Source organism: Varroa destructor, unplaced genomic scaffold (genome assembly GCF_002443255.2).
Source record: "Varroa destructor unplaced genomic scaffold, Vdes_3.0 BEIS01000007.1, whole genome shotgun sequence".
In the NCBI taxonomy this organism is placed as follows: domain Eukaryota; kingdom Metazoa; phylum Arthropoda; class Arachnida; order Mesostigmata; family Varroidae; genus Varroa; species Varroa destructor.
In genome coordinates this window covers 37,073,597-37,099,097 of record NW_019211460.1, presented here as the reverse complement: position 1 = coordinate 37,099,097, position 25,501 = coordinate 37,073,597, and the positions used below count along the sequence as shown (strand labels likewise).

At 40.2% G+C, this 25,501-nt stretch overlaps 1 protein-coding gene and 1 pseudogene across 12 annotated transcripts; both read left to right on the top strand.

Moving 5' to 3' along the window:
* Nucleotides 1-16: 16 nt before the first annotated feature.
* Nucleotides 17-23,632, top strand: LOC111254718 (uncharacterized). Of its 12 annotated transcripts, none has more exons than XM_022815862.2 (6): nucleotides 21-173; nucleotides 5,067-5,156; nucleotides 19,142-19,332; nucleotides 19,588-20,625; nucleotides 20,761-20,969; nucleotides 21,154-23,632. In XM_022815862.2, exons 3-6 carry the CDS (start codon nucleotides 19,161-19,163, stop codon nucleotides 21,295-21,297), a joined length of 1,563 nt encoding a protein of 520 aa, XP_022671597.1. In that variant the 5' UTR covers nucleotides 21-173; nucleotides 5,067-5,156; nucleotides 19,142-19,160; the 3' UTR covers nucleotides 21,298-23,632. The 12 variants fall into 12 exon arrangements, with proteins under 12 accessions (XP_022671594.1, XP_086832436.1, XP_022671597.1 ...); XM_022815861.2 differs by lacking the exon at nucleotides 5,067-5,156 and adding an exon at nucleotides 345-998 and having other exon boundaries at nucleotides 23-173; XM_086976304.1 differs by lacking the exon at nucleotides 5,067-5,156 and adding an exon at nucleotides 2,351-3,153 and having other exon boundaries at nucleotides 26-173.
* Nucleotides 6,293-6,802, top strand: LOC147754665 (phosphatidylglycerophosphatase and protein-tyrosine phosphatase 1 pseudogene; annotated as a pseudogene).
* Nucleotides 23,633-25,501: the final 1,869 nt, after the last annotated feature.

The following is a 25,501-nucleotide window of genomic DNA, read 5'->3' as shown; positions in this document are numbered from 1 at the left end:
GGCCAGTTGGCATCGCTAAAAGTTGTGCGTAAGAAAAGGCACACTTTGCCTAGATCAGGTGCTCCACCGTGCAAGTTTCAAATCGATGCTGACTCCGTGCAACTACGTGACACGAGTGGTTCGGCTAGAACGTGCGAAGCGTGTTTCAACTAGGAAATAACCACAGTTGTCTGGTAAGTAGCAGATGCCGTCGTCTACACATAAAGGGGTCTGTCCCATTAGCAGCGTATGGCTAAGACCACACAGTCATAGCATGCTTCTCCCTTCTATCCATTATCCTCTAGCCACCGCACAGGTGATTGACTGCTTATCCTAAATGGCCATTAATGTGTTTTTCCCATTAGGCGGCCAGACTGAACCACCGGTTCTATGGGCACCCCGTTGGCGACTGATTTAAAATATTCGCAGTGTGCATACGGCAGATGTTTGTACCGAAATACAGGATTTAGGCTATTGTTTGAATCGCCATTACGTAGCAAGCGCTTAAATATGGGTCGACAGTGCTGCCGGGATGTACTTAAATGTGGTATTGGCTTCTGACGGTGTGTTACGTATGTTACACTTTACGTACGAAACACAGATGACTGTCTATGCGACATATTGTCCTGATTGTTTCTGAAAGCCGTCTTTGGTGTTGTGAGCAGATTTTATTCCGCCGCCGAAGAACACTGTTTAATAAAAAATAAAGATACCTTATTCTCTTCTTTTCAAGAAAGTACTTTCCACAGGTCCTTCTTTTGTGTTATAACTATTATCAAGTAAGTGCTAGCACAATTTTGAGTAATACTGTGAACAGTTATCGATGTTGAATAAAGAACCTGGCGTCTCGAGGGTATAAATGAACATAACCAAGCTAATACAAAATGGTCGGGTTAGCGATGACGTGGAAACGACATAAATGCCGAAAAATCTTGATTCCTGCCAAATTCGAACCGGACTTTTAACTGCCGCGTCTGTAAGTAAGACCAGGTGGTGAAACAAAAGTCGCCGTTTGACAGGTAATTGGGTAGTGTAAACGCGTGAACAACTGATAATAACCGCAGTAAACAGTAATGTAAATATAAGTAATAAGAATATAAGGTACTATGAATGGGTCTATATACTATGAATAGCATTGAATTTATAAATAAGCATTCTTCTATTTGCGTTAAGAGTGTTTTAGCGTGTTTATGGGAGAAAATCCGACTAATAAGTTTATCGGAGACATATGATTTTTTATATAATTCTGAAACGAAAAGTATTTTATTTATTATAGACGCACAAACTGAACAGAGTAAAAAAAGTAGGGCAATGATGTTTTGACTGCTGCAAATAGCTGATTGCTTTGCTCCTAGAAGCTCTTTCGATCTTTCGTTGCGACTACTCTGTTGGATATTTGAACGCAACGACTCGAAGAAATTATGGCATCTGTGATAAAGGAGAATACTATTTTCAGGTTGACCCATGTGACTTGGAAGGTAAAACAAAAGACAAAAACCCCCAAAAGTGACATATCGGGTGACGTCAGAATACGTAAACAAGTATTGTACTTTTAGCGAAAGAGGATGGGAATAGGTACAACGAATTGCGAAAACGCTTGATAAGAATGTTGAGTAGAATGCAGGCAAATTGTTATAAAGAGAAAAGAGGACATCATCGTAAACAACAGATAATGGGTATATGATAAATAACCTAGTTCCTAGAACTTGAACCCGGCAACCACCTGAATGTCTCTTTCTTGGTGCGACCGAAAAACGAATTCATTCGATACTGCTGCTTCTGCTACTGCGACGCCTTGTTGTTGCATGGCAAAATGTGTTGGTAAACAGACGAGGTCTGGCCTGTTAGTGGCCGATGAGTCACTGCGACTAGTCGCCCAGGGCCTGCTCACCGGAAGGAGCCACCTGGCCTTTTTGATGTGGCCTTAGCTTTACTCAAGCATATGATCCTTTCATAATTGTAATAACTTATTCCTACTATATAGTTGACACTTCCACCACACAATTCTTGTGTCGTACACTATTGCTCTCTGCCTATTCATCATATCATTATCACTGATTGTACCGTTGGTCTTTCTCGAGAAGTCGCCAGTCATTGTTCGTAGCATGAGAAGTGTCCTTGCTGTGCGAATTAATAGAGTACATACATTATAATAATTATGCCCCTCCTCCTTTTCATTAATTTTGTTGCTACGTAGGTCCTTTTGACAAAATTGCGTGCTTGCAGCTGGTCGCATTGAAATTCACTGGTATCCTAAGCTTGCTCGCTTTGGCGCTTGTTATTTTAATGATTTGGACGGTCACCATAGCTGTCCAGCAATGATCAACCAATCCAACAGCCTACGAGATCCCATTGGTTCCTCCTATTATAGGACCATTACTGTTACTGCACTGCTAAAAGTTCTCTGCATACTACCACGACCCCCCCCCCCCCCCCGCCCGCCTGCCGGTTTCGCGGCGTGGTCGAACGAAATCAGGTCGACAACTATATAGCTGCCTATACGCAGCCGATAGCGACCGCTCGATAATCGGTGCAGGTCTTCCATGACGAGGTCCACTTCGATCTACTGGCATCGGGTTGCAACGGCAGCGCACGCTGTTCCGCATGCTGCGTATACACGGACAGAGGCACACACGAGACGGTCCGGAGCTGTAATAAAGCCACGACTAACCAAGCCAATGGACAACACAGCTGAGCAAGACACAATAACTTTGCCCCTTCACAACGTCGTGCCCTCTCCACTCGTTGTCAATGTTTGTGAAAAAAGACCTGTTTTGTACTGTCGAATACTTCCCTGAAAAAGAAAAATCATAAGATGTGGGACGAGCATTAGTGAGAAAGAAAGAAGGAAAGAGAAAGAGAGAGAATGAGGCCGGTTCACTTTCACATTCTGAGGGAGGGCTGGCACTACTTGATTATTCAACATCCGTGCTCTTGGTCTTAGTATCGCGTATTACGCTGTAGCCGCTAGGGTTTTGCATATTTATAATAGATAAATGTGATTCTCGGAGTTATTGATAATGCATATAGTTTATGCTTACAGGGGTCATACAAACGAGAGTGTGCGCATGTGGGGAACAAAAACAGTGAACGGTCGAGTCGTAAACAATGACACAAGTTCTTTCATGAACTGCTTGGATTAATACTATCTGTTGTGGCTCGCCGTTCTTTCTTGTGAGTGACACCATATTTATGTAATATTATAGCCAAGTGATTGGTCTCGCTCCCGAATCAGAATCACATTATGTAAGGTAAACCGAATTCCATTGGGTGGATGAAGTAGTTTTTATTTAAGTGTAATAAAATCTGATTATTCATGTTTGTTTCAAAAAAAGTTTTTTTTTTTTTTTAAATAAAACACAACAAATATTGGTCTGTATTGCCTGTTATCATCCCGCACTCATACTTGAAAGTTAAGGTTATGACAGCGTGCCAAATGATGACAAATTTAGACATCAATTAAATGTGTTAAGAGGTAGATAAGTTAGTAGCTGTCAGAAGTGTCACACTATAATATTTTTACTCCTGGTTGGAAACTAATTTGGTTTGTTTCTGAAAAGATTTAATAAGTTGTTCTGTAGAAAATTTGGCAAATACTAACTTCAGATTTTAAAGTACCCTTATAGTAGTGCGACATCTTGCCGTTAGAAATTTAACTAATGGAAATGCCATGAGCTGTTGATCTGGAGAGAAAATTTTGAACTTGAAAGTATTTCGTCGAAGATCCTCTGTGAGAGATCAAAGCAACGGTGGAATTGAACATATCCTTCACTGATAGTCAGGTTTGATATATTTAAGAATGCCATATTTGTTTACCTTCGCCATCCTAAAAAGGTAAAATTATGAAAATAGATGCCAAATTATTTGACCGAAAATCAAGAACACAAACATCGAGGCGATTGCTTGTCTTTGCCTTCAGGTTACAATGTGGCTCATTCTATCACCGAATTTATAATGAAAAATTTCTAGAATAGAAACAAGTGATCACATGAATGGATGAGTGCAAATGAATCGGGGGAACGTCAACCTAAAGTAAATGTACAGCTGTAGAACTTCCGATGTCTCTTTGGTGGTTTCATGTATTACAGCTTCATGAGTCCTACTTCGTCGATAAAGGCTGAAGTGTACTGTTAAAAAAGCAATGATAAAAAACAACCCAAATGAGAGCTCTTTGTCACCTACCATATTTACCGCATTTGCTTTCAGAGATCACCATTTTTCAAAAAAAAACCCGATTACATCCTGACAGGAATATTTTGAAATCTTAAGATGGTGCTGAAATTGCATTTTGAGGCATCATACACACTTGCACCCCAGACTTGTACAGCACCGTAACAAATTACCATCCAAAGCAAAGGTTAAAGACAATCATAGTGCATACTTCGTTTGGGAAAAGATTAAAAAAATTACGAGCTCACTGGACGACGATACACAACGATCTGAAATGTCCGATATCTTCATATAGACTCTTGGGGTTATAGGAAATGTTCCGTAGTGTGCTGAGCGCGATAATACAGGAATGACTTAACGTCAATTGCTAGGTTAACAGAACCTGAGCAACTTTTAGTAGATTCTAACAGTTTAGGCAGCCTAGTAAATCACCCAAAAAGCCTTGCCATCGACACGTGCCAACTGGTTCCGTATAGCATCCCAGAAGGAGAACCGATTACATATGCATTCATATTTAAATCGGACGTTCCCTTTATGCTGACGACGTTGTTGGGTAGTAATATCCTTTTATACGCAGAAACACGTATCTCACCTAAATTTCCTCTGAATACTTCCAATAAACTTGTATGTGCATATTGATACCGTGTTCCATGGCAAAACGGCAAAAGGTAAATTGTTGGTTTAAATGAAAAATGTGACAACCACCATTTGCGGCTCCCTTTGACAGGGCGCAGAGGAAAAGTATCGAGACGACAAAATTTACAACGCCTACAGGAAAGGTGGCATTATACGTTCCGCTTCATTGTGAATCCGACACGGGTTTGTGTATTCTTCAAATGTCCTGAAATGTTCTTCGTATTAATTCTTTTCGTTATCTACCCTGTAGCGACTTTTTAAAAATATAATAAACATTTCAGCAAACGTGTAGCTGTAGCAACGATTGGAGTCCATATCACCGGGATAAGAAACAGGTGCAAGAGAGAACTGGTTATCTAACGACAAGGAGAGTGAGTTTTTACCCGTAGCCATGTATTACTAATACTAATCGTTTGCTTTAATAAATCTGCGACGCAGCGCCTTGTATATATGATTATGCGATGAATTTTGGGACTTCTTAGAAAGATTTGACAAAAAGCAGTTACCATGTCGCATTGAATATAACAACAATAATTATAATATCAATATTGGTCTATGCACACAGTTGCGCAATATTAGTATTCTTATTTAAATGTTGCACTCGATAGCAAAGCGGGTAGTCTATATTTATAAAAAGGGAACCTATAATTGAGACAACTGCGATCAGACAAGCCGACTGGTGTAAGGATAATTTATTGCCACTTACATAGTAGTGTTACATGGCAGCATTAGAGAGTTCAGTGTGAAGCATCTCAGCTTTGTTGGAAGGAAAATCTTTGTGTTTAAATGCCAATAGTAAACTATAGGAGATAGTTATCTCCTATAGTTTATCCATTTGTTTCAAAGCAGCAGTTTATCCATTGTGTTCTTCAAGGAAGTAAAATATTCGGGTTGCGCTGTCGTGTAAGCCTCAAAAAATTATAAAAGGACATAGCAGCACTTCATTATTGTATAGCGTACGAGAATCTCATGTGCTTGTATTTTGTATGTATGTTTTTCGTTGAACATAATAGTTGCTTTTAACTCCTCGACACGTGAATAGCCTATATTGTATGTATCGATCTGTAACCGTTGGTCCATTCGCTCAGACTTTCCTCTTTGGCTATAAATACGTCGCGAGCTTTTCTGACGCTGGCTTCTCGTCAGTTTCCTTGTCTCTGATAGATGTCGCGGAGCATCATGTTCTGCTACTTCAAAATGTTTCCGCTATCATTTGATCGTCTGCAGTTGCTAGTTACTTGCTGCAGAGCGTTCATTGATAATTCTTGGCATTGTGTATCAAGGTTGGCTCATTATCGATGTGGGTGATTTTCATCCTTTGTTCACATCAGTTGTTCATGTGTCTTTAAAATATAAGTAGACTGGACAATTCATTTACTGGACTAAAATAATGAGAAAACTAGTTGCGATACTTCCTGCAGTGGTTCCGGAACGCGTCTTGAAGCATGACCTCTTTCAACGAGCATCCTTCATACCCTCCCTTTTGTACAACTTAATCCGATCAAAGATGTCAGGAAGAGAATGGTATTCTAGGATCGATGACTCGATTGTGCTTGGGGCGTTGCCGTTTCGCTCATTGGTTGAGGAGCTCCTGTACGCAGAGGGGGTGACGGCAGTCATCAGCCTTAACCAAGACTTTGAACTCCGCTTTTGCGCAGATGGCGCTTTCTGGCGAAGTCTCGAAGTGGAGTTTCTGCAGATACCGACTGCGGACATCTTTGCTGCGCCAGACGCTGACAAGCTCCGTGAAGGTGTCCTGTTTATTCTAGACCACATGCGTCGCCGGGGTGCACGATGCACCGTATACGTACACTGTAAGGCCGGCAGGACTCGAAGTGCGACCTTAGTTGGGTGCTACTTGATGCAGAGATATGGGTATACACCAGATGAGTGTGTGAAGGTTATGCAGGCTGCCCGGAGCCACATTCTACTCGTGGAAATACAAATGGCTGCTCTCGAAGAGTATTACGAACGCTACGTCAAACCTTTGACGAATAATAAGTCTAGTGTTGGATGACCTTTTGGCGTATGTTTCATGTATTCATTTGTCTGTAAAACATATTTCAATAACTTTTGTGTCATTTTTGTTTGCATAACTTTTTTTTTTATAGTTCATGCTATCTAATGTGATATCTCGCAGCAATGACTAAATTAAAACCGGTAAAAAATACAACAATAACATAAACAATTTATTTTATATAGATAAGAACAGTAGCATGTTTGGAGATCAATGGAAAGTTTCTTTTCGATTATATAATAGCGTTATTTATCATACATATTTGTGGTCACGGTAACGAGAGCAATTACTTGTAAAAAAAAAATACTGAAAATTTAATCTTTTGTAATTGGATGATGGATGAAATGTGCCTAGGAGGCTCTATTTCCTGTAGCAGTCGTGGTGTCGTTGATTTTTTGTTTATTCTGTTAAGGCTACTGCCGATCATTGAACAAACCTCCATGCTACATCGCAGTTTTTATCCAACATTTCTGAATAAGAAGTTTTAGTAAAAAAATGACGCTTTCAAATAATTCGAAGTTTCCCCTTTTATGATAAAAACGTATATTTACTATAACGTTATTTTATGATGCGATTTTTTATTCAATAAAGTATACTGTATAATATGGTGCCATTGTGGAGCATGGCGAACATAAACAGCGAGTCACCACATTTCAGCATTACAGCTTATGGTAGGCAAACGTTGCAGAGAAAAAGCAATATTAAAGAATAGTAATATGAATAAGAATTGATGTAAAAAAAAGTTATTTGAGAACTGTGAGCATTTGCCGTTAAACTACCAAATAACGAGAAGACTCCGAATAGGTGTAGATAAGTCCAAATCTATTTCGATGAGAACAAGTACATTATAGTAAAAAGACGGCTTAGAACGGGAAATAGCCCCCTCTTATTTCAAGAAGTGAGCAAATAAAAAAGGTATTTGAAATAATGATAAAAAGATAAGTAATCTTTTTTAATTATATATGTGCGATCTACATCACTTTAGTTGAATTTCGTAAACGTCCGATTTAATAAAACTAGGCTGATAGCCGACAGAGTATATCGGCATTTTTATGTGCAGCGCAAGATCAGTATGGTACTAAGTAGATGTCACTCAAACTGTACGTTGGTGTTCTGGCAGTAAACGGAGAATCTGACAGAAGAGTCATGAGCCGTCCACTGTATATAGCTGAATTCTAGCTGATACTTGGTGCTTTGACACGCAAAAACAGACCCTTCCTGAACGAATTCTTTATTCCGCGCCGTTAATGCACAAAGCAGTTTTGCTCGACGTGAGTAATAAAAACAAGTTATTGACAACAGTCAAGCGAGCGGCCAAGAGAACTAGCACGGGTTAGTATTATCGACTTAACTGGTCATCACACGGTGTACGTGACGGTGTAATGCAACCAGTTTCGCCTGAGTGTCAGAGGGAACCGTGTCAACCATATCAGAAGCATCAACGAAATGATCTGTTCAAGAAGCTATTCGGGTAGTATCAGCGGTAGCAGTATGTAACCACGTAGTTTTTTATAATGGTTTCTATTTAAACCGTCAGATTTTTGGCCTGTATTGGCGTGACCATTCACTTTTAAATTAGCGGAACCGTATATGCAACGCTTAATGAATTTCTGATACCTACCGTAGCCTTAGGAGAAGCAAAAATTGTATGTAGCAAGATCAGTGAAGCTGGTTACTATACCAGAATAGGATACGCATCTTTATACATATCCTTATTGTTGAAAAAATGCCTGCATTGCGTTCAAAAACAAGCAGTGATAATATTGTTCGTGGTATTGTACTACTGAATTTGTTTCAGCAGTCATTTATGGGACTAATTTTTGCTAAAGCTGTTGTGAAGTGTCGCAAAATGTTTCTTTTCGAAAAACTAATAGTTCTAGCACTTACGTCATTTCAAAACAAATTTGCATATGAATATATTGCACTGTGCTTTTTTTAAATTTCGGTTCAACCTGTTTAAGCCATAAATAATACCAAATATTGTCAGTAACAGAAGGCTTTCTGTACAGTGTCACGTTTTTATCGAAGACATTCATAATTTGCCTTGAACATTTAATGAAATAGTATTTGCGGTGTTAATTTAACCTCCCTTTCTTGCTGATAATTTGGCATAACTAAATTCGCGTGAATATTGTTTTTTTCTTTACGAGCTCGAAAACCGCTAGATATTGTTAGATTGACTGGTTGCCGTGTTTACTTGCTCACGAAACGTTATTACCATTCCGATTACTATTATTACTGTGATTAAATATTATTGTTATTACACTGAGCCTTCTACTTGTTTAATATGCCTAGAAAAAAATAGGTTGGGACGTCGAGCACCCGATAACTACCGGTGAAGGTTATTTGCGACACACGCAAATAATAAACGCGGTACGATAACTAGACTTTCAAGAAACAGTTATCTGCTTGATGTCTCTTGCTTAAATCATCATGGACATAGCTAGATCGCAAAAAAGGAATTACACTTTTTTGGCAAGACGCTCTCTGAAGAATCTCTGAGTGAGCTACATTCGTAGCTCATTACCCCCGGGTTTGACAGCACTCAGAGATGCATCTGTCAATAGCAATACATTTGAGTTAGATAGCTCAGCAAAACAGAACGTCTATGTACACTACGAGTAGTATGTGTGGGGAGTTAAGCACGCACGCAATGGGTGTATTCAATGCAACTCTATAGCAAATATCCGCAATACCCCAATAGGATTGTTTACTGAAACATCTCAAGTTAATTATTGGTGTTTCTATACACTAACCATCGTCCCCTTTCCTAGATAGGTCAATTTATCCTCTATGTTTAGAGTCTTACGTCCAGTGCCGTCATTAATCGTTGCATCGAACAGACGGCTGGCTTCCGGCACGAAACGAATTACGAAGGTGTCCCTAAGGTTAGCCGACAAAAACTTTACCCACTAAGATCACGGCGACAGTTCAATTTATCCCACCATAGTTGATCTTTAAGATACGAGGCCACATGCAAAGTGAAGCAAAATGGCTTTTCTCCTCATCTGAGCTACAAGACCTTTCTTTTTTACTTTTTTTTTATTTGGCATAATGGACACAGTAATTTTTTATTCTATTTTAAAATTGTATTGCGAAAGATAGTAGAGACGCCAACAGCATAGATTCGAAACAATTAAGCGCTATTCGCTAAGCAATTCATTGACTACGGGTGTCCATTCGGTTGGTAGAGGTATTCTACGTGAGGGAAGCAGGTAGATTGGGCTGACCTGGTCTTGCATGAAACATAAATGCTTGCCTCCACTTTGCACCTTAACAGTATAGAGACTTCTGATAGGGTTAAAGGTGGATCTTCTCGTGCGACCATAAACGCGTACGTTGAAATTAATAAACCATATATAATAATTTGTATGGCAAATATAATATGATCGGTTATTGACCGTCTGTTGGTTATTGTGGTCTGCCGGGCAAATGCTGCGGTTTGCTATCAAACGCTGCTGTTGGAAATACTCTCCTTCATCGTCGATTGCAGCTGGAATGGCGGCGTTCCAGTTGTTTGCTCGCTTGCTGGTTTGTGGCTGGTGCCAATCGGCCCGCAAAAGTATAAGTAGGTGTAACGACTGGTCCCCGCTGCAGCGCTTCTCTGCACGGGAGTGAGTGCCTGTGTGGTTGCTAACCTGTTTAGCGTCGCGTTGAGTGAGGAGCCTCGTCGAGAAGTGGTAGCGGCTGCCGCCATGAGCAGGCCAACCGGCCGAAGCGCTGCGTCGGCGACGGCAGCGGGGTACCAGCAGCGTTTAATAGCAATCGTAACTGCAATACTGGTTTAGCTACAGCAGTCTTTCTGCGGGATCAGCAACGGCCAGAGGTGGCAAGCAAGTGGACGGCCCTGCGTCACGACTTCTGCTCTTCCTGCTGACACAGCTTCTGGAACTGTTACAACGATAGTGACCGACTCTTTAGTATTTCTACCAGCTGCCGCTGGCCAGAACTACGCACGAATGGAACAACGGCAAAACATGATAACCGACGAATAGTGATTGCTAGAAGCCCTTTGCTGCAGTTACGAGTACAACTAGTCCAACGTAGATGTTGACGTCGAATGGAGGCAAAGGGACAACGCATAAAAAAGGAGAGGCCAGAGAGACAGCCAGTTCTGCCTGTATTACGGTGACCGGCAGGTAGGTAGCAGTAGCAGCTGACGCTTAGCGGCTGACGCCACGGCATGAGGAAAACCACCACAAGCAACGCAGCCAATGCGGACTGTCGGATTATCGGGCGACTGCTACAGTAATCGGCACTCGGGCCCCAAGAACCATTGAACAGTGGATCAAACACTTACCACTTCTTCGGATCCGCCATCATTTGGAGACTAGTGAACACCACGCTAATGTTAAGCCATTAATCGGCCAGCTAAAGCTGTAAACACACCATAAAGCGGCTACCGCCCCCGAATTTGTGCAAAAAGGAAATTCTATTACTACCTCTTCTACCACGTTCATTCGCTATTGCGGACCACGTGGTGGTTAACGTCAGGCGTTGTTACTTCGTGAATAAAATGGCTGTTTACTAATTGTGGACACTGAATACTTAAATAGTCGTGGCCCTTGCACGTGGTTCTTTGCAGTTTTAGAAGCCGTTAAGATCTGTAGGGTGGCCTTTGAGGACAGAGGCGCAGCCCTATCAGCGAGAAAGCGGAGAGGACCTTCGTAAAGTTAAGAATCACCGGCCTTCTGGCGATCCGTTTAGTCCGCAATAGTTGCTCAATAGACCTATTCAGCTGCCACAAGAGTTAGGCCGGATCTCGTATATTCATTTAGTGGGACAGCAGCTGGACGAGTAACGGGTCAATAACGTCGACCGGCAAACATATGCATTAATGTGAAGGTGCGCCCTGTAAGCATCATGTCATGAATTTATATCGTTAGTCGATCAGAAGCTTCTGTGCGTGTTAAGTGTACAAAATGAAACAAGTGTTAGAAAAACTATTATTTTTGTGTAAATAAAAACAATAAGCAGGACTTTTTCTGATCGACATGACAGAGACGGACTAAAAAAAGAGGTTTTTGCTACGGTTTGAAATCCAGGTGAGAATTATTCGACTTTATTGTGATATTTGGATAGCATAACGTATCCATCACGATACACTTGAATCTGTTCAAGGTTTGGAAACCAGAGAATTACTACAGCTGGCGAAGCACATCGACAAAACTCGTTCTGCGTTGAAGCACCTTTTGTTTGACCTTTAGAGATCATTATCATTCACCAACCAAAGAACGGAAGCTCTTATGCCTTAGATGAAAGCCGTTCGTGTTTATGTTACAAACTAAAACTGTATTATCACGAACTATAATTAAATGCTGCGCAAAATGCAACGATCACAAGCAGGTACCACTAGTACGGAAGAGACGAATTGTTTAAGGAGTTTGCTACTCATCATTATTATCATTTTCAAAATATCTTTATCGAAGCTTCGTTGTTGTTCTTCTCAGAAATCTGATGCACTCATGAGACTCCGCACCACTGCTATTTACGTCCGTCAAACTGCTTTTGTGTGCTGTACTTCGTTAGCTGAGCCCGTGTGTTGCTTCTTTTACTGAAGATGGTCGAACAGCTCCAAAAGGTCGCTGTTGTTGATTCTGCGTTGGTGACTCAATGATAGGCCCCCCCATCGACTGACGGTGGGGCCAGTACTCCATAGATAAGTCAGTTGAAAAGTGGCCCCATTATTTCATTTTTTTTTTTGCCGTCTTGCCCTTAACGAGGCTTTCGCTTCTGCTCCCACATGACACTGCTAGTGAACGTGGCCATATGAAAAAGAACAAACATGCACACACCCACACAATAAGGGCCATGATAGACCACGGCCGTTTCTAAGCCAATTCGCGGTTTTTTCGGATGCCTCGATGCATTTATGTTCTACAAAAACACGATGTATGCTAATGTAGTGGTAAGTGCTATATCGTTTACATAGGTGAGCACTAGCAAAGCAAGCAAATGGCTTGGGCAAACGAAATGTAAAAGGAAAAATTTCCCATTCATTGACAGGTATGTACATTACTATAAGACGTAATTGAATTACGATATGTTTTAGCAATAAATATGTGGACAAAAACTTGCTTCTCAAAATGGCGTGTACTAATATGGCTGACTGAGGCGGATAAAAGCGGAGGATTCGTTTTCAAAACGTTAGGTAACGGTGGTTTTACCTAAATGTAATCGTTACATTAGTCATCGTTTTTATGTTGTGGTGACTTATATGTGCACATAGTAGTTATGCACACGGTCGATACGGTTTACTAAATGGTTGAAAATGCACATTATACACAATATGGTACAGCGAACTGAAGCACGTGGCCGCACTCGGCGAAAGTCTTCCAAAAGACAGCGATGGCTTATGGCCAAGTGGGGCAGAAACGCTGGTGAAACTCCAGACGACGCATACACCGGCAACATTGGGCAGGTCCAGTGTAAAGCATCAACAACTATGACCAACGTTTCTGGTTGGCCTGTGCCACGCTTTGTAGGGGTTTACGTGGTCGGTATAAACGGAACAGGCGTTAAATACTACGCCGGTGGTAAAATTGAGAAGAAAGAAGGTTTGCCACTCATAACCGTTCACATTGTGTTGCGTCTGGCATCAATACAACAGCAATGCGGTATCATGAACTTTATTTGACGCGGCATCGAATGATAATAGTGGTCATGATGACGATAAACCGAATCGGCCGCTTTAATTCAACTGTATCAAGCTGAGGTGAACAATTAAATTCGAATATTGCTGTAGAATAGTCAAATTTATCAGTGTATCTTACTATACACTGTATAAGGTTGTATGATAAAACAGTTTTGTTGTATATCGTCACAAGTTGTTTAAATAATTTCGTAGAAAGGACTAGTTATTATTACTTTTTGTGGAAAACTGGCCTAGGGAAACTTCAAGATGATTTTAGGAGGTTTATCAAAATGGCAGAACACTGTATGCTTATGAAAGCATTGCATAAATGTATTGCTTCAGATTTGAAATATTCATATTGTGAATTAGTATTCTGGCTTATGGTTCACAACACATCAAAAGCACAATCGATTTACGATTTGCATTGCGTCAGTAGCGTCTAGGTTGATCCGTAGGGATTTCTATAAAATCCGTCTATGTTATGTGGATAAGTTTTTGTTGTCGCTATGAAGCATAAGGAGGCGCATGCTGCAGAAGAGGCGGACGGCTTATTTGCTTAATCGGCTAACTGACAAGCTGTTGCCTTTGAAGAATACGTGTAGCAGAGGGAGTATATAAACAGTCAGCATACGTAAGCCTTACGCGCGTTCGGGGTGTGTATGTATGTAGACGGCGCAACGTGCTTTTCGCCTTATGGTAGGGATTAGCTGCATCTTCATTGAGTTTGACGATGCCAAAAATGCTATATATCCAATACGACACGATACAAGGCAGCAACCTAAGCGATTTGCTGTCTTCGATCGAATGGACCTATTGTATCCTATAGTTAGCTCTATAACTAAATGATCGCAGTTCCTATATCGGTAATGATTTTCACTAATAGGACTGATGTGTACAGGGTAAAATTCACTGATAACAAACCTTTTACGACACGAACTAAGTCGGCGAACCGATTAGGTGCTTCAAGGCAAAAGGCTGCGCAACCCGTTACTCTACATAGCCTGTGTCAACTATTACGCGCGATTTTCAGATGAAGATGACGACATGGGACGCTGGCAACACCCGCGTTGTTCCCATTTAAATGAAGTAGCCGCACGATAAACGAGCGGGGAAACCATCATGAACTAAGAACAATAGGAAGTGCAGCTAAGACAAAAATGAAGACTCGGAAGTGGATATGTACTTCATGCCATTATTAGCTACTCTTGTCCATAAGTGGGTTGACATCTCAGCTTTGTTATACTATGCTCAGTGACGCTTGTCGTAGCAACGCTACTGACAATGGCGAAGAAAGGGCTTGTACTGTGTTGCCATCATTTAGAAAAATGCCGCTTACTTTGATCTTCTCCCGGATAGATAAGATGTGGACGATTATCTAAATCGCAGAAGACCGTCGATCAGTCAATGAGTGTCAGGCTTGAAATGCTTTTCCTTAGTAAAGAATATAAAACTATCCTTTAGGGTATGTTTGATAACGGCAGACAGAAGCCATTTCTTAAAGTGCCCCAACGGTTTTTTTTTGGCGCTAAGGGACTGAGCGTTAAATTAATTAATGAATCTCAAGGTTAAAATAAATTTTGTCCTAACAATGTGTGTGAGCCTCAATCTAGGACAGTACTCTTTATGGGGTGACGTGCGGCGTATGTGTGTGTTCAGTGCACGTAATATAGATGTCCATAGATTCATTTCAGTAAATATAATCAAAGCAAGTTTAATATTGCGACAGCGATGAAAAAAGAACATAGTGTGAACGGTAATCCGTATCATCGGCATGAAAAAGTAGCGTCTAGTCATTTTATCGTCGGCGCTATTTCCCGCCATTCTCCTGTGAAATGCTATCCCGTTCATCTGTCACAGTCCTTAAAGTTAAATTCACCAAGTAAAAATTGGCGGCCAGTTGTTTTAAAGCTTTTACCCTTACAAGCACACATCCAAAACGCCTCCAAGCTACCCAACACTCCGCAGATGTTTTTCTTCCGCAAACTTTGCCGACAGCTGTTAGGGCGTCCCTTAGAGGCAGTTAAGCTACGCTCAGCACCAGCAATGGCTGCAGTAGCCATATTAATGTATTGAAAACACGGGAGTCGCAGGTCGGTACTTACGCCACGTAACAGTTTTATCTATTGTCCAACTGCCCCAGCTGCTAGCAACTTTTCGTGAATTTCGTCAGCATATAGTGCAGCAGTGTACTCCCTCTGAGGGCAACAAGGTTATGGAAGTAAGCTTAGAATTCATTATGACTATGATATCAAAATATTTAAAAAAAAAATACATCGTTAGTAATGTAGCTTAACGACAGAGCACTAGATAAGGCTTGGTCGATATGTTTAGGCGAGGGGGAAGGGCAGAGGGGCTAAATACTCAATGCGTGTCAGACCCCCTCTATTGTTTGTAGGGTTGATGTTGCCCTGTGGTGATATGATGTGATATGCTACCGCGAAGGCAAACGCATACAAACTCAATTGAAGCTTTAAATAAGGTGACGGGTTGTTGGATTATGAAATCATTGTAGTAAGGACAAAAGAATCGTAGTAGGTCGTCTAGTGTGTGTATCAGTCAAAGGGCCAGAAACAGATATTTGTCCAAGGACAAGCTACGTCGTATTATTGCGCTGTAAATGCTAAGACGAAGATTCAACTGAATAACCAGCCTGACTAAAATATTGTAACACAGGAAAGACATTGGTCACCGGCCTGATAGATTAATGTTACAAACATAAATAGAAGGCAAAATTCGGTGGACTCCTCTTGTGTGGAAATGTGTTTAAATATATATTTATAATTCTGGTGCGTCTGTTTTGACGATGACAAAAGGTAAAGTGTTACTTGCTTCATGGTAAAGTTAATTGCTACAAACCAAGTTATGCTTCTAGTCGTTTGTTAATCTGTAGGATTCTATTTCATCCCAGATTTGCAATTTGTAGTTCGTCCTGCATTAGCCCTTGGTATGTACCATGTATATTTGTGTAGCACAGCTAAACACCTACTAGCAGTCTTTAATAATCGCAGTAGGACACGTTCATAGGCCAAATTATAAGTTTTTATTTTTGCTGAGGAGTAAAGTCAGGTATTTTCTTACGAGACAGTAGTTATTATAATTTTTCGAAGAATTCCAAGCCTTTGATTTTAACAAGATGGGCAATCGCGTCAATTTCTAGTGTTTTTTTTTTAATTAATATCTTTTTGTTATTATTATTATTGGAGGCCCTTGAAAGGTCCAAAATATTTTAGCATTATTTATGGTATCGTAGCTTCAGCTGTTCAGGAAGTACAGTAATATAACATATGTTTAACGTGCATTATTACTCGCATTTAGAACATATATAAATGCGGTTACAGCATAACCAATTGTGTTCTAGCTTGTATCTACGATGTTCGTTACATTACAGGAACCTTGATTACAAGATGCTACCTTTTAGTCTTAGAAATAATGGAGGTTCAAGTGCTTCGAACTGGCCAAACGATACCACTCATTCATAAGACAAATATCCAAGTATCTCGCTATTGTAAAGATTACATCCGGCGAGGTTTGTACAGATTTGTTCGCCGTAATTAATAGGATAGTCGATAATATATGGATTATAAAAAAAAAAAAAAAAAAAAGTAAAAGTAGCTACAAAGGGGCAAATTAGTTTATTCAGTTTGCTTGAGAGGACAGGGGTCCCATCTCGCTGGATCGAGACAAATTTGTGTCAAATATATACTGTGTAGAATTATAGAATGGACACTTGTGCTATTCTGTGGTACGCAATGATGTTGTTCTCGATTTGTCTTTGTATGTCTTCGTAACGCGACGCGGTCAAGATAACAGCGACGACATGAAAATGGTTATCTCTAGGGGCAGACGAACAGACGGAATATTGACTGCGGGGCCCAGAACGAGAAAGAAAGAAAGAGATGATGATCGCGCTGACAACGCAAGCCGTTGTTGTAATGTAGCAATCGCAGTAATCACCCATCGGCAGTGATGTGATATGGGCTTTAGTACCGATCATGTGCCTCAGTTTACGTGTTCAACAGGCGTGGATCTGTGAAGTGACATAGGTGCACAACGTTCACGGTGTATTAGGGTTTCTAAAAAATCGACCATCTATCGTGTGATAAAGTTCATAAAATCTAACAAGTCTCAAAAATATATATATACATATATATGAATTATATATCGTTTTGTCGGCACTGTAGTTATGTTTTCCACGTGCTACAATTACGCGACCGGGCGTCGACTATAATGTCAAGCCGTGTATATTGCTCTGTTTTGTACAAATTTATTTGCTTTTTATTAATACGGACAGCTGCCTATGAAAGCATAGTAGCGCCTATCAACGAGCAGAGAGAAAATTGAGCAAGTTTGTGTCAATTACTGCCTGTTAGACGCAATAACCAAAAAAAAATAGTCGTAGTATCTAGCTCTTTATTTTAACCGGTTGGCTCCTAGGCTTAAGCTATGGCGTATTACTTGTCTTAGATTTTATCAATGGCGTTGTAGTATCTGATTGATTGCGGTAGAATGGTTACGGATCGGACTGGTTTCCAATAATTGAATGTGATCTGTGCCGTTGATCAAATACAGTCGGCAACGGTTGACCATCAATTTTGCCGGAAACACTGGGATGATAAACACCGGTAGGCTTACATCGAGTAACTGTGGTTTAGGTGTAAAATACTACAAATCTATTTTCACATGACTGGGACCTCTATGAGCCGTAGCATTTTTGCTGAACGTTTAGCTGCTATGTCCTACTGTCGCATAGTATTATTTCTCGATTAAACTAAGTGAGTAAATGGTTGACAAGCGTTTAAGTGAGCGGTTACACCTAGGTCGCATGGGTAGTGTCAACGGCTCCGGTGAAGCTTTCCCTATAATAATACCATAATGTAATAAAAATATGCAGCGCTATTTTGCTGACTGTGATCGATTGGATGAAGATCGTCCTTTCATTTCAGTCCGATGCACCAACATTTTGACTGAAAGTAATTTACATACTTTATATATATATTTATATAAATGAATTTTTTATCTTAACGAGACGAAAATTAATTGAATAACTCTTTACTTGTCTAGTTGTTACCCCTTGCTAATGTAAGGTAGGCAATTTACTTTTCGGCAAGCAAATAACCTCACTTTAAAAAAAGACGGAGGCGCCCGACGTAAATTAAATTGACAACTACGGAAAAAGTGTCCATTACAAAATACTTTTACTTGATATAGGCCATGTTAAGTAAAAGGTCGAGTAGGTTGAGGGGATGGGCGGGAAACAATTTGGTGGTATGTTCTAAATGTATTATCTGTGTACAATAATTATAATAATATTTTCGCCGTACTAAATCAAAATTGTAACAATGAGACGGAAGGAGAGTACTTCACTTGATCATCTCTGATCAAGTGAGGTATCGCACAGTTTCTAACCGGAACTACGAACTTTTGTTTCTGACTGCCAATAGTCATTGTTTTAGTGCTGATTGGTGCTGTTGGGTTAGTGGCACGCAAAATTCTATTTTCAGCTAAAATTAAGTAAATGGGGACAAATTTACAAAGTTAATTTGTGTTCAGTTCTGTGTATCTTTACCAATTGCAATGAACATCCTATCCTGAATTGTAGCACTTAGCTTTTTCACGTTTGTCGTGTATCTGAATTGAACTGTGAAGCTGAAAAAAATGAAACACACTTTTCGCCTTTGTATTGATCATTTGGTTTGTTTATGAAGCCCATCGCCCGCGTCAACAATGACTTCTCTTGACACCCTGAACTTCTTCGACTTTTTGGATCGAGATCCGATAGACTCCATCTTCGATAAGGAACCGTCTCTTCTGTCGGATTTCCCCTCAGAATTAGAGAACGACTACATTCCTAATGAGGATTCGTCCGTTGAATTTTGGACAAAATATCTTACTAATGGTACGTATGTATATGTAGTTAACAGTAGTGGCAGGTTGTATCTTAATGGACATTGTAAACGTTGTGTCTCCCATTTGGTAATGGTTTTTCTCTATTTTTTTTTCACACCCTTTGTATTATCGCCGTCTCTATAACTTGAGTCGTGCACCAATGGAGCTTCTTCACCAATCCGTGAGTAACATCAAGATTTTTTTAATTTAGAAATCTGAACTCCCACACAATACATGCAAGCGCTCTTATTCTTCCATTCGACAGGAGACACGGCCGGATCTCAACTCTGCATTCCCGACATTGAAGAAGTTGACATTAAAAAGGAGTCAATCGACCCCCTAGCTATGTGCGAGCACTCTTACTGTTCACAGGCCGTGCAACCTAAAGAGCAACAGGCGACACCCAACGATCACAGCCATACGAAGGGTGGTTTTGTCAATGGCTCCTACCCCAGTAGCACAATGAAGCAGGAACCACCAAATTCACCCCATTTCTCAACGTCATCGGGGGTTTCGTCATGCGGTGGCGAAGAGGAGGACACTGGTGATGAAGACATTGAACTGGACGTGACCTCATCGCCTGTATACGAGGAGGAGCTATGCGATGTTGAGGAGGTGGAGGAGATTGATGAGGAGGATGTACTGCAAACGGACATTGCTGCCGATATCATTATCACCTCAAGTGACGCCCCAGCCAGATCACTGACCGGCATCGGTGGGCGCGAACGTCCCCACAAGATCATTACGACGACAGCCATCAAAACGCTGAAGCGTGGACGAGGACAACATGAAGGTCGCACAATTACTGGGCCAGGAGGTACACTCGTGCTTACCGACGAAGAGGTTCGGCTCATGAAAAAGGAAGGAGTCAGTATTCCTTCACAACTTCCGCTTACTAAACACGAGGAGCGTGAGCTGAAGAAGATTCGCCGCAAGATCCGTAACAAACAGAGCGCACAGGATAGTCGAAAACGAAAAAAAGAGTATGTGGATGGGCTAGAGAGCAAAGTGAAAGCTTGCAGTCAGCAGAATGTACAGTTACAGCGCAAGGTCGAAAGCCTTGAGCGGCAAAATAACTCGCTGCTGATGCAGTTACGCCGCCTTCAGAACCAGATCAGCGGACAACAGCATCAACAGCACGGAAGCGTTTCTGGCACAACCAATAATGGCGCGCAGACTTCGACGTGCGTAATGGTGCTCCTCCTGTCGTTCTCCTTGCTGCTCCTGCCCAACCTCAAGAACTCGTTCTACCATCAGTCGAAGGGCTCAAATAATCAACAGCGAGAGCTGGAAAAACTCAACGGCAAGTGCTTTCCATTCTTTTGTCTCTTTCGTTGCCTTGTGGTGTGTTTAATTGAGTTTTAGTAGAAAAGAATAGATAGTAGATCAGGATCCATTGGCAGTCTGCTGATAGTTACGTTCTCCTAATTGTTTTCAGGAGAATTACTTGCTCGCTTGGGTGAACAAGCGTCAGGCGAATCCGCTGACATGCCTGCTACGATCAAAAGCCGATCATTGCTCTTTTCGAAGGAGGACCTTGTCATGAAGTGCCCTGCTCAACTAGGCTACAGGGAAGAACCAGTTAGTGATGACGATGATGAGGACAACGTCTCTAATGGCGGCAGTAAGGTCACACGCGCCTGGAAGGTAAAATTCAAAAATATCTTTTTGTGTTAGAAAGCTAGAAATGAATGCTAGCTTCTACAACTTATTTTTTTTATCATTTTTATTATAATGGCTTATCCCTGTAGTAGTTTTCTACGACTGTCTGTTCATGTACCGAATTCGTAATACTATGATGAAGCCGCGTCACTTTTTGGATTCATTTTAGAGTAACAACGTTTCCTCTGAGGAGTTGCGGTTAAGCCTGAAACGGCTACCTTCGCCTCCACTGATACCACCTATGGCAAGTGATGAAGAATCTGATGACGGATCCAGCAATGCCACCAAACGGGGACGCTTCATGAACATGTAAACAGCAGAAACATGTCAGAAATAATCTCAAGGGCTGAACTGGCAATATGTTTAGTTGCCTACCACGTAGATATTCGAGGACCATCATCCGGAGCTCCGCGATATTCGCCGCGAAAGGCTCCGTTGTAGATGTGTCCTAATATCCCGCCGGCGACTTCTTTGTGGCGCCTTAAGGGGAGTTGATCATCCGGATAGGTGGATTATTAGTGGATTCAGTTTGTTCAATCTGTTACCGTCTGGGACTCACACAAAAAAGGACGTGCTGTCCTGTTATTCGGTGGCCACATGTGTGCTGGTAAACTGGTGATACAAATTGCCCTTTGCCTTCTAGAAAGTCTGTGTGTAACTTCTGCTGCGGTTATCCACTGCCGCAGTCGGGAATCACGGAAAGCTGATTGCTTCAACTCACAACTACTGGTAAGTCAGCCCCAGCTGTCCGTGTCTAACTTCGTCAACGCTGAAGCGACACATTGGGTGGACTTGTTCACCTTATGTCGGTCACGGGTAGTGAAAACAAATGCCGGGAAATAATACGGCAATCAAAGACGACTGACTATCTAACATGAAAATCTCATATAATAATATCACACGTATAGTAAACAGTTGCAAGAAACAAGGCTAAGGAATAGTTTAACCTAAAAAAAATTATCATAATATTGACAAAATACATAAATAAAAAAAAAAGAAAACAAACCAATAAAAACTATAAACGCGGTCTGTGCAAATCGGAACATGATCTCATCCTGCTTAAATAATCGACGATTTACATAATAACGTTTCGACGGGAAATTCGAGCCAAGTGAATTAATAAATGAAGAAGTTTTCAGAAAGTAAAAAGAAAAAAGGCCCTCTAGATAATGCTAAATTAGAAAATAAAGCGAAAGGAGTTAGTGAAAAGGACGAGTGACACGATAGTAATAGCTAGAACTAAAAATTCACAAACAACACAAAGGCATCTATTACGAACTGGACGATAGGATCAAAGAAGAAGTCCAGTTACTGTTCCGGTTATTCCAACGCATTGTTCTATACAAGAAGCATACTTGGAACCTCAGATTCTACCTGGTATGTCCACAAATCACTATTGTCATACCGGGCAAAAATACAGGCGATGATGTAGGTAACGAGGGACCCGTGCGATGGTATTGAAAGGTAACCATGTTTAGAGTAATGGTATCAACGGAGTAAAAAGCAACATCGCACGATGCTGGTAAAGTTAGCTTATCAGCTCGACAACCTATCGAGTCAGCTACAAGAAAATATATATTCTTATAAGATTATAGGCATAGAAGAAAAGAAAGAAAAAGATAGACGTCCCATTTTTTACACCGATCGAAAAAACGTATATGTATATCAAACAATGCTTCTACCTACAGTAGGTACAAGACGAAAATAGGCAAAGTAATATAAACAGCAATTGTTTCACTTCGCTGTTATAACACATTCTAGTAAAAAAAAAAATATATATATATATATATATATATATATATATATATATATATACATACATACATATATCACAGGCATTTTACTTCATGTTGTGTGCACCTTCTCCATACAAGTCTCCTTACCCTCCTTAGCTGGTAGCTGGTGGTAGTGCTGTTAATATAATTATTCTACTTACATTAATCTAGCATATCATAATAGGCACCACGGTCTTGAGGCAGTTCGATAGGAAGCATCAATATTTAGGAAAGGAAGCTATATACACCATGCTAAAAATTATTATGATTGATAAAGAGAGCACTGTAAATTAGTAAACGTCTTATGCAGCTTTGTTAAATATACCGTTGTGCTAGCTCAAACGAAAGAAAGTGCATTTGGGCAGAACGTACAACCCATGACCTGAACATCGTCGGAGATAAGAAAGCGATATACTGTTGAGTGCAATGGTTCTCCTGAAGTGATTCCATCACGTCATCTGAGTTATGACGCTACTCTTGGCTCGGCTAGCGATTAAAAGCAGTTTGTAAACGGGGCTTAAGAGGGTGATCTATAACGGTTAGCAAGAGACAGGAGCTGATTCAAAAGGCTAAGCTGCATTCTAGCTCCGAGTTGGTTTAAATGAGAACTTTACTTCACCCGTTCGCGTCGCAGACACCTCTGTATACGAGGTCATTTGAGCCATCGCGACCTCCTCATCAAGCCCAAAGTAAAGAAATATATATACTATATTGTTTAAGACGAAGAAAAAGTTCATTAGAAGTTGCTCATAAATTAGCTCTCGGTGACAAAGAATATATATATATAGACTGCTAACAATGGTGAAAGTAATGATTACGGAGGATACAAAAAAAAATGCTGAGGGTAATAAAAATTGGCCAGTTTTACCGTGATGCTGATGACTCTTTATTCTATTATGATGTTTAAGAAAGCATTAAGCATTGCGCCAAAACTATCTATCTATCTATAACCTAGCTACGCATAATAATATGAAGAAAGATAATCCAGTGTGATCACTGATTTTGTTAAAAACAGAAGCATATCAAAGAATTTGTTTAAAAGGGGAGGTTTGAATTCAAATAGTCAGCTACAAAGCTTATACTATTAGGAAACAATTTTTCTTGAAGACATGTACTGCGCGGCTTTCTGCTCAATAAAATTTACATTTATGATAAGTAATTGTGTTGAAATTTTGAGCGTTGGGTTATTTACTTATATAACAACTAAAGACAAAGGCTAAATCTGTAGCTGATGAAATCATGTATTGCTAGTTAAAGCGCAGCCATGATACAGTAGTCAATATCAATGGTGAACCATACAACGTAGCAGATAAATGGATGATACATATCATCTCTACAAGCGATACCCTGCACATCCTTAATTTTTCCACAGTCCTTTCCTAAAAAGGATTCCCAAGCTATCATCAGTCGAAATGAGGTTTAAGAAGCACATGCGAATTAATGCGTTCTTCCCTGGAGGAGGTAGATAGGGATGTGTAGTTTGGTTGTTAGGTTGTTGTAACATTGATAATACAGGTTTGAAAATTACTATTTACTTAGGTCAACAATCCATTGTCAAACACGTACTCCTACAAAGTTAAAGACATGCGTTCAGCAGCACGATATCACGGATCAGCATTGATTTACTGATGTTGAAAGGAACCCGTCGATCTACGTACCGATATATTAATTGTATTCATTATTTACTTCCCTTTTAGCGTGAAATGGCATTTCTAAATTTAGCATGCGCTTTGACTATAGCGTAAAGGGTGTATACATACATTTTATGCACATATATATGTAGCTTATGTTTTTCTGGTTGAGGATGTGACAACGCAAGATGTTTCAGCTTTTGCTGCGCAACGATAAAAAGTAGATATGTAGACTCTTCTAAAGTATATACCATTTGTTCATTTTTTCGATATTTAAATTTCGCGCCTTTTTATCTTCATTGACTATTCTCTCCCCTGACAAAACGTTATCACCTTTCCCATCCCATACAACTGCATATAAGACACGCACTGTTTTGAAATCGAGCGCCTTTACCTCAAGTCAGTTGTAGTTTTGGCAAGTCTGAATAGCCCATTGATCCTACTGTGTTGTGTTGTGACTCAATTTCTATTATTAATTCTACAGAATTATTTTTTTTACGCGTTTTGTTTGTGGAACTTCTAATCTGTGGTGAATACTTAGGATATCATCGACATATAGGTGATTAGTTTTCTTTTGGCACGCCGCTTATTTGCCACTTGATTCAACTATGTGCAATTATTGGCAGAGTATTGTGCAAAAAACAAATTGAAAACAATCGATAATCAAGGTTCTTTTTAAACATTTACGTCAATTTATTTATTTCGGAACACATACACATATATATACATATATATATATATATATATATATATATATATACATCCTTTAGTAGTTGTCAAGAATTTTACTTGTTGAGATAGCGGTATGGTTCGTCAATATTAACGAATCAAACGAACTGTACATTTTGTTCTTACCTCATTTGTAATGTAGTGTTAAAAGTCGCCAGTTTTTATAGACCTTCCAATTGTCCTTCCAGTATGTGCTTATTCTTAGTCTTCGTTAAATACCGACCCGCATAAAGTTTCATGAGTAATTCTAAAAAAATCTTATTTAGATAAGAAAAAAAGCTTATTAAGGTAATACCGTTTAGTGCGTTAGTTGACGTGAGTCAATTAACGCACTTGAAGTTGATATAAGGCTAAAAGAAAAAAGGATGTGAAGTTTATGTAG

Coding starts and splice junctions, on each gene's coding strand:
- LOC111254718 (XM_022815859.2), top strand. CDS start 19,161: ATGACTTCTCTTGACACCCTGAACTTCTTCGACTTTTTGGATCGAGAT. Junction 20,626..20,760: donor AGAGCTGGAAAAACTCAACG/GCAAGTGCTTTC, acceptor AATTGTTTTCAG/GAGAATTACTTGCTCGCTTG. Junction 20,970..21,153: donor AGGTCACACGCGCCTGGAAG/GTAAAATTCAAA, acceptor GATTCATTTTAG/AGTAACAACGTTTCCTCTGA.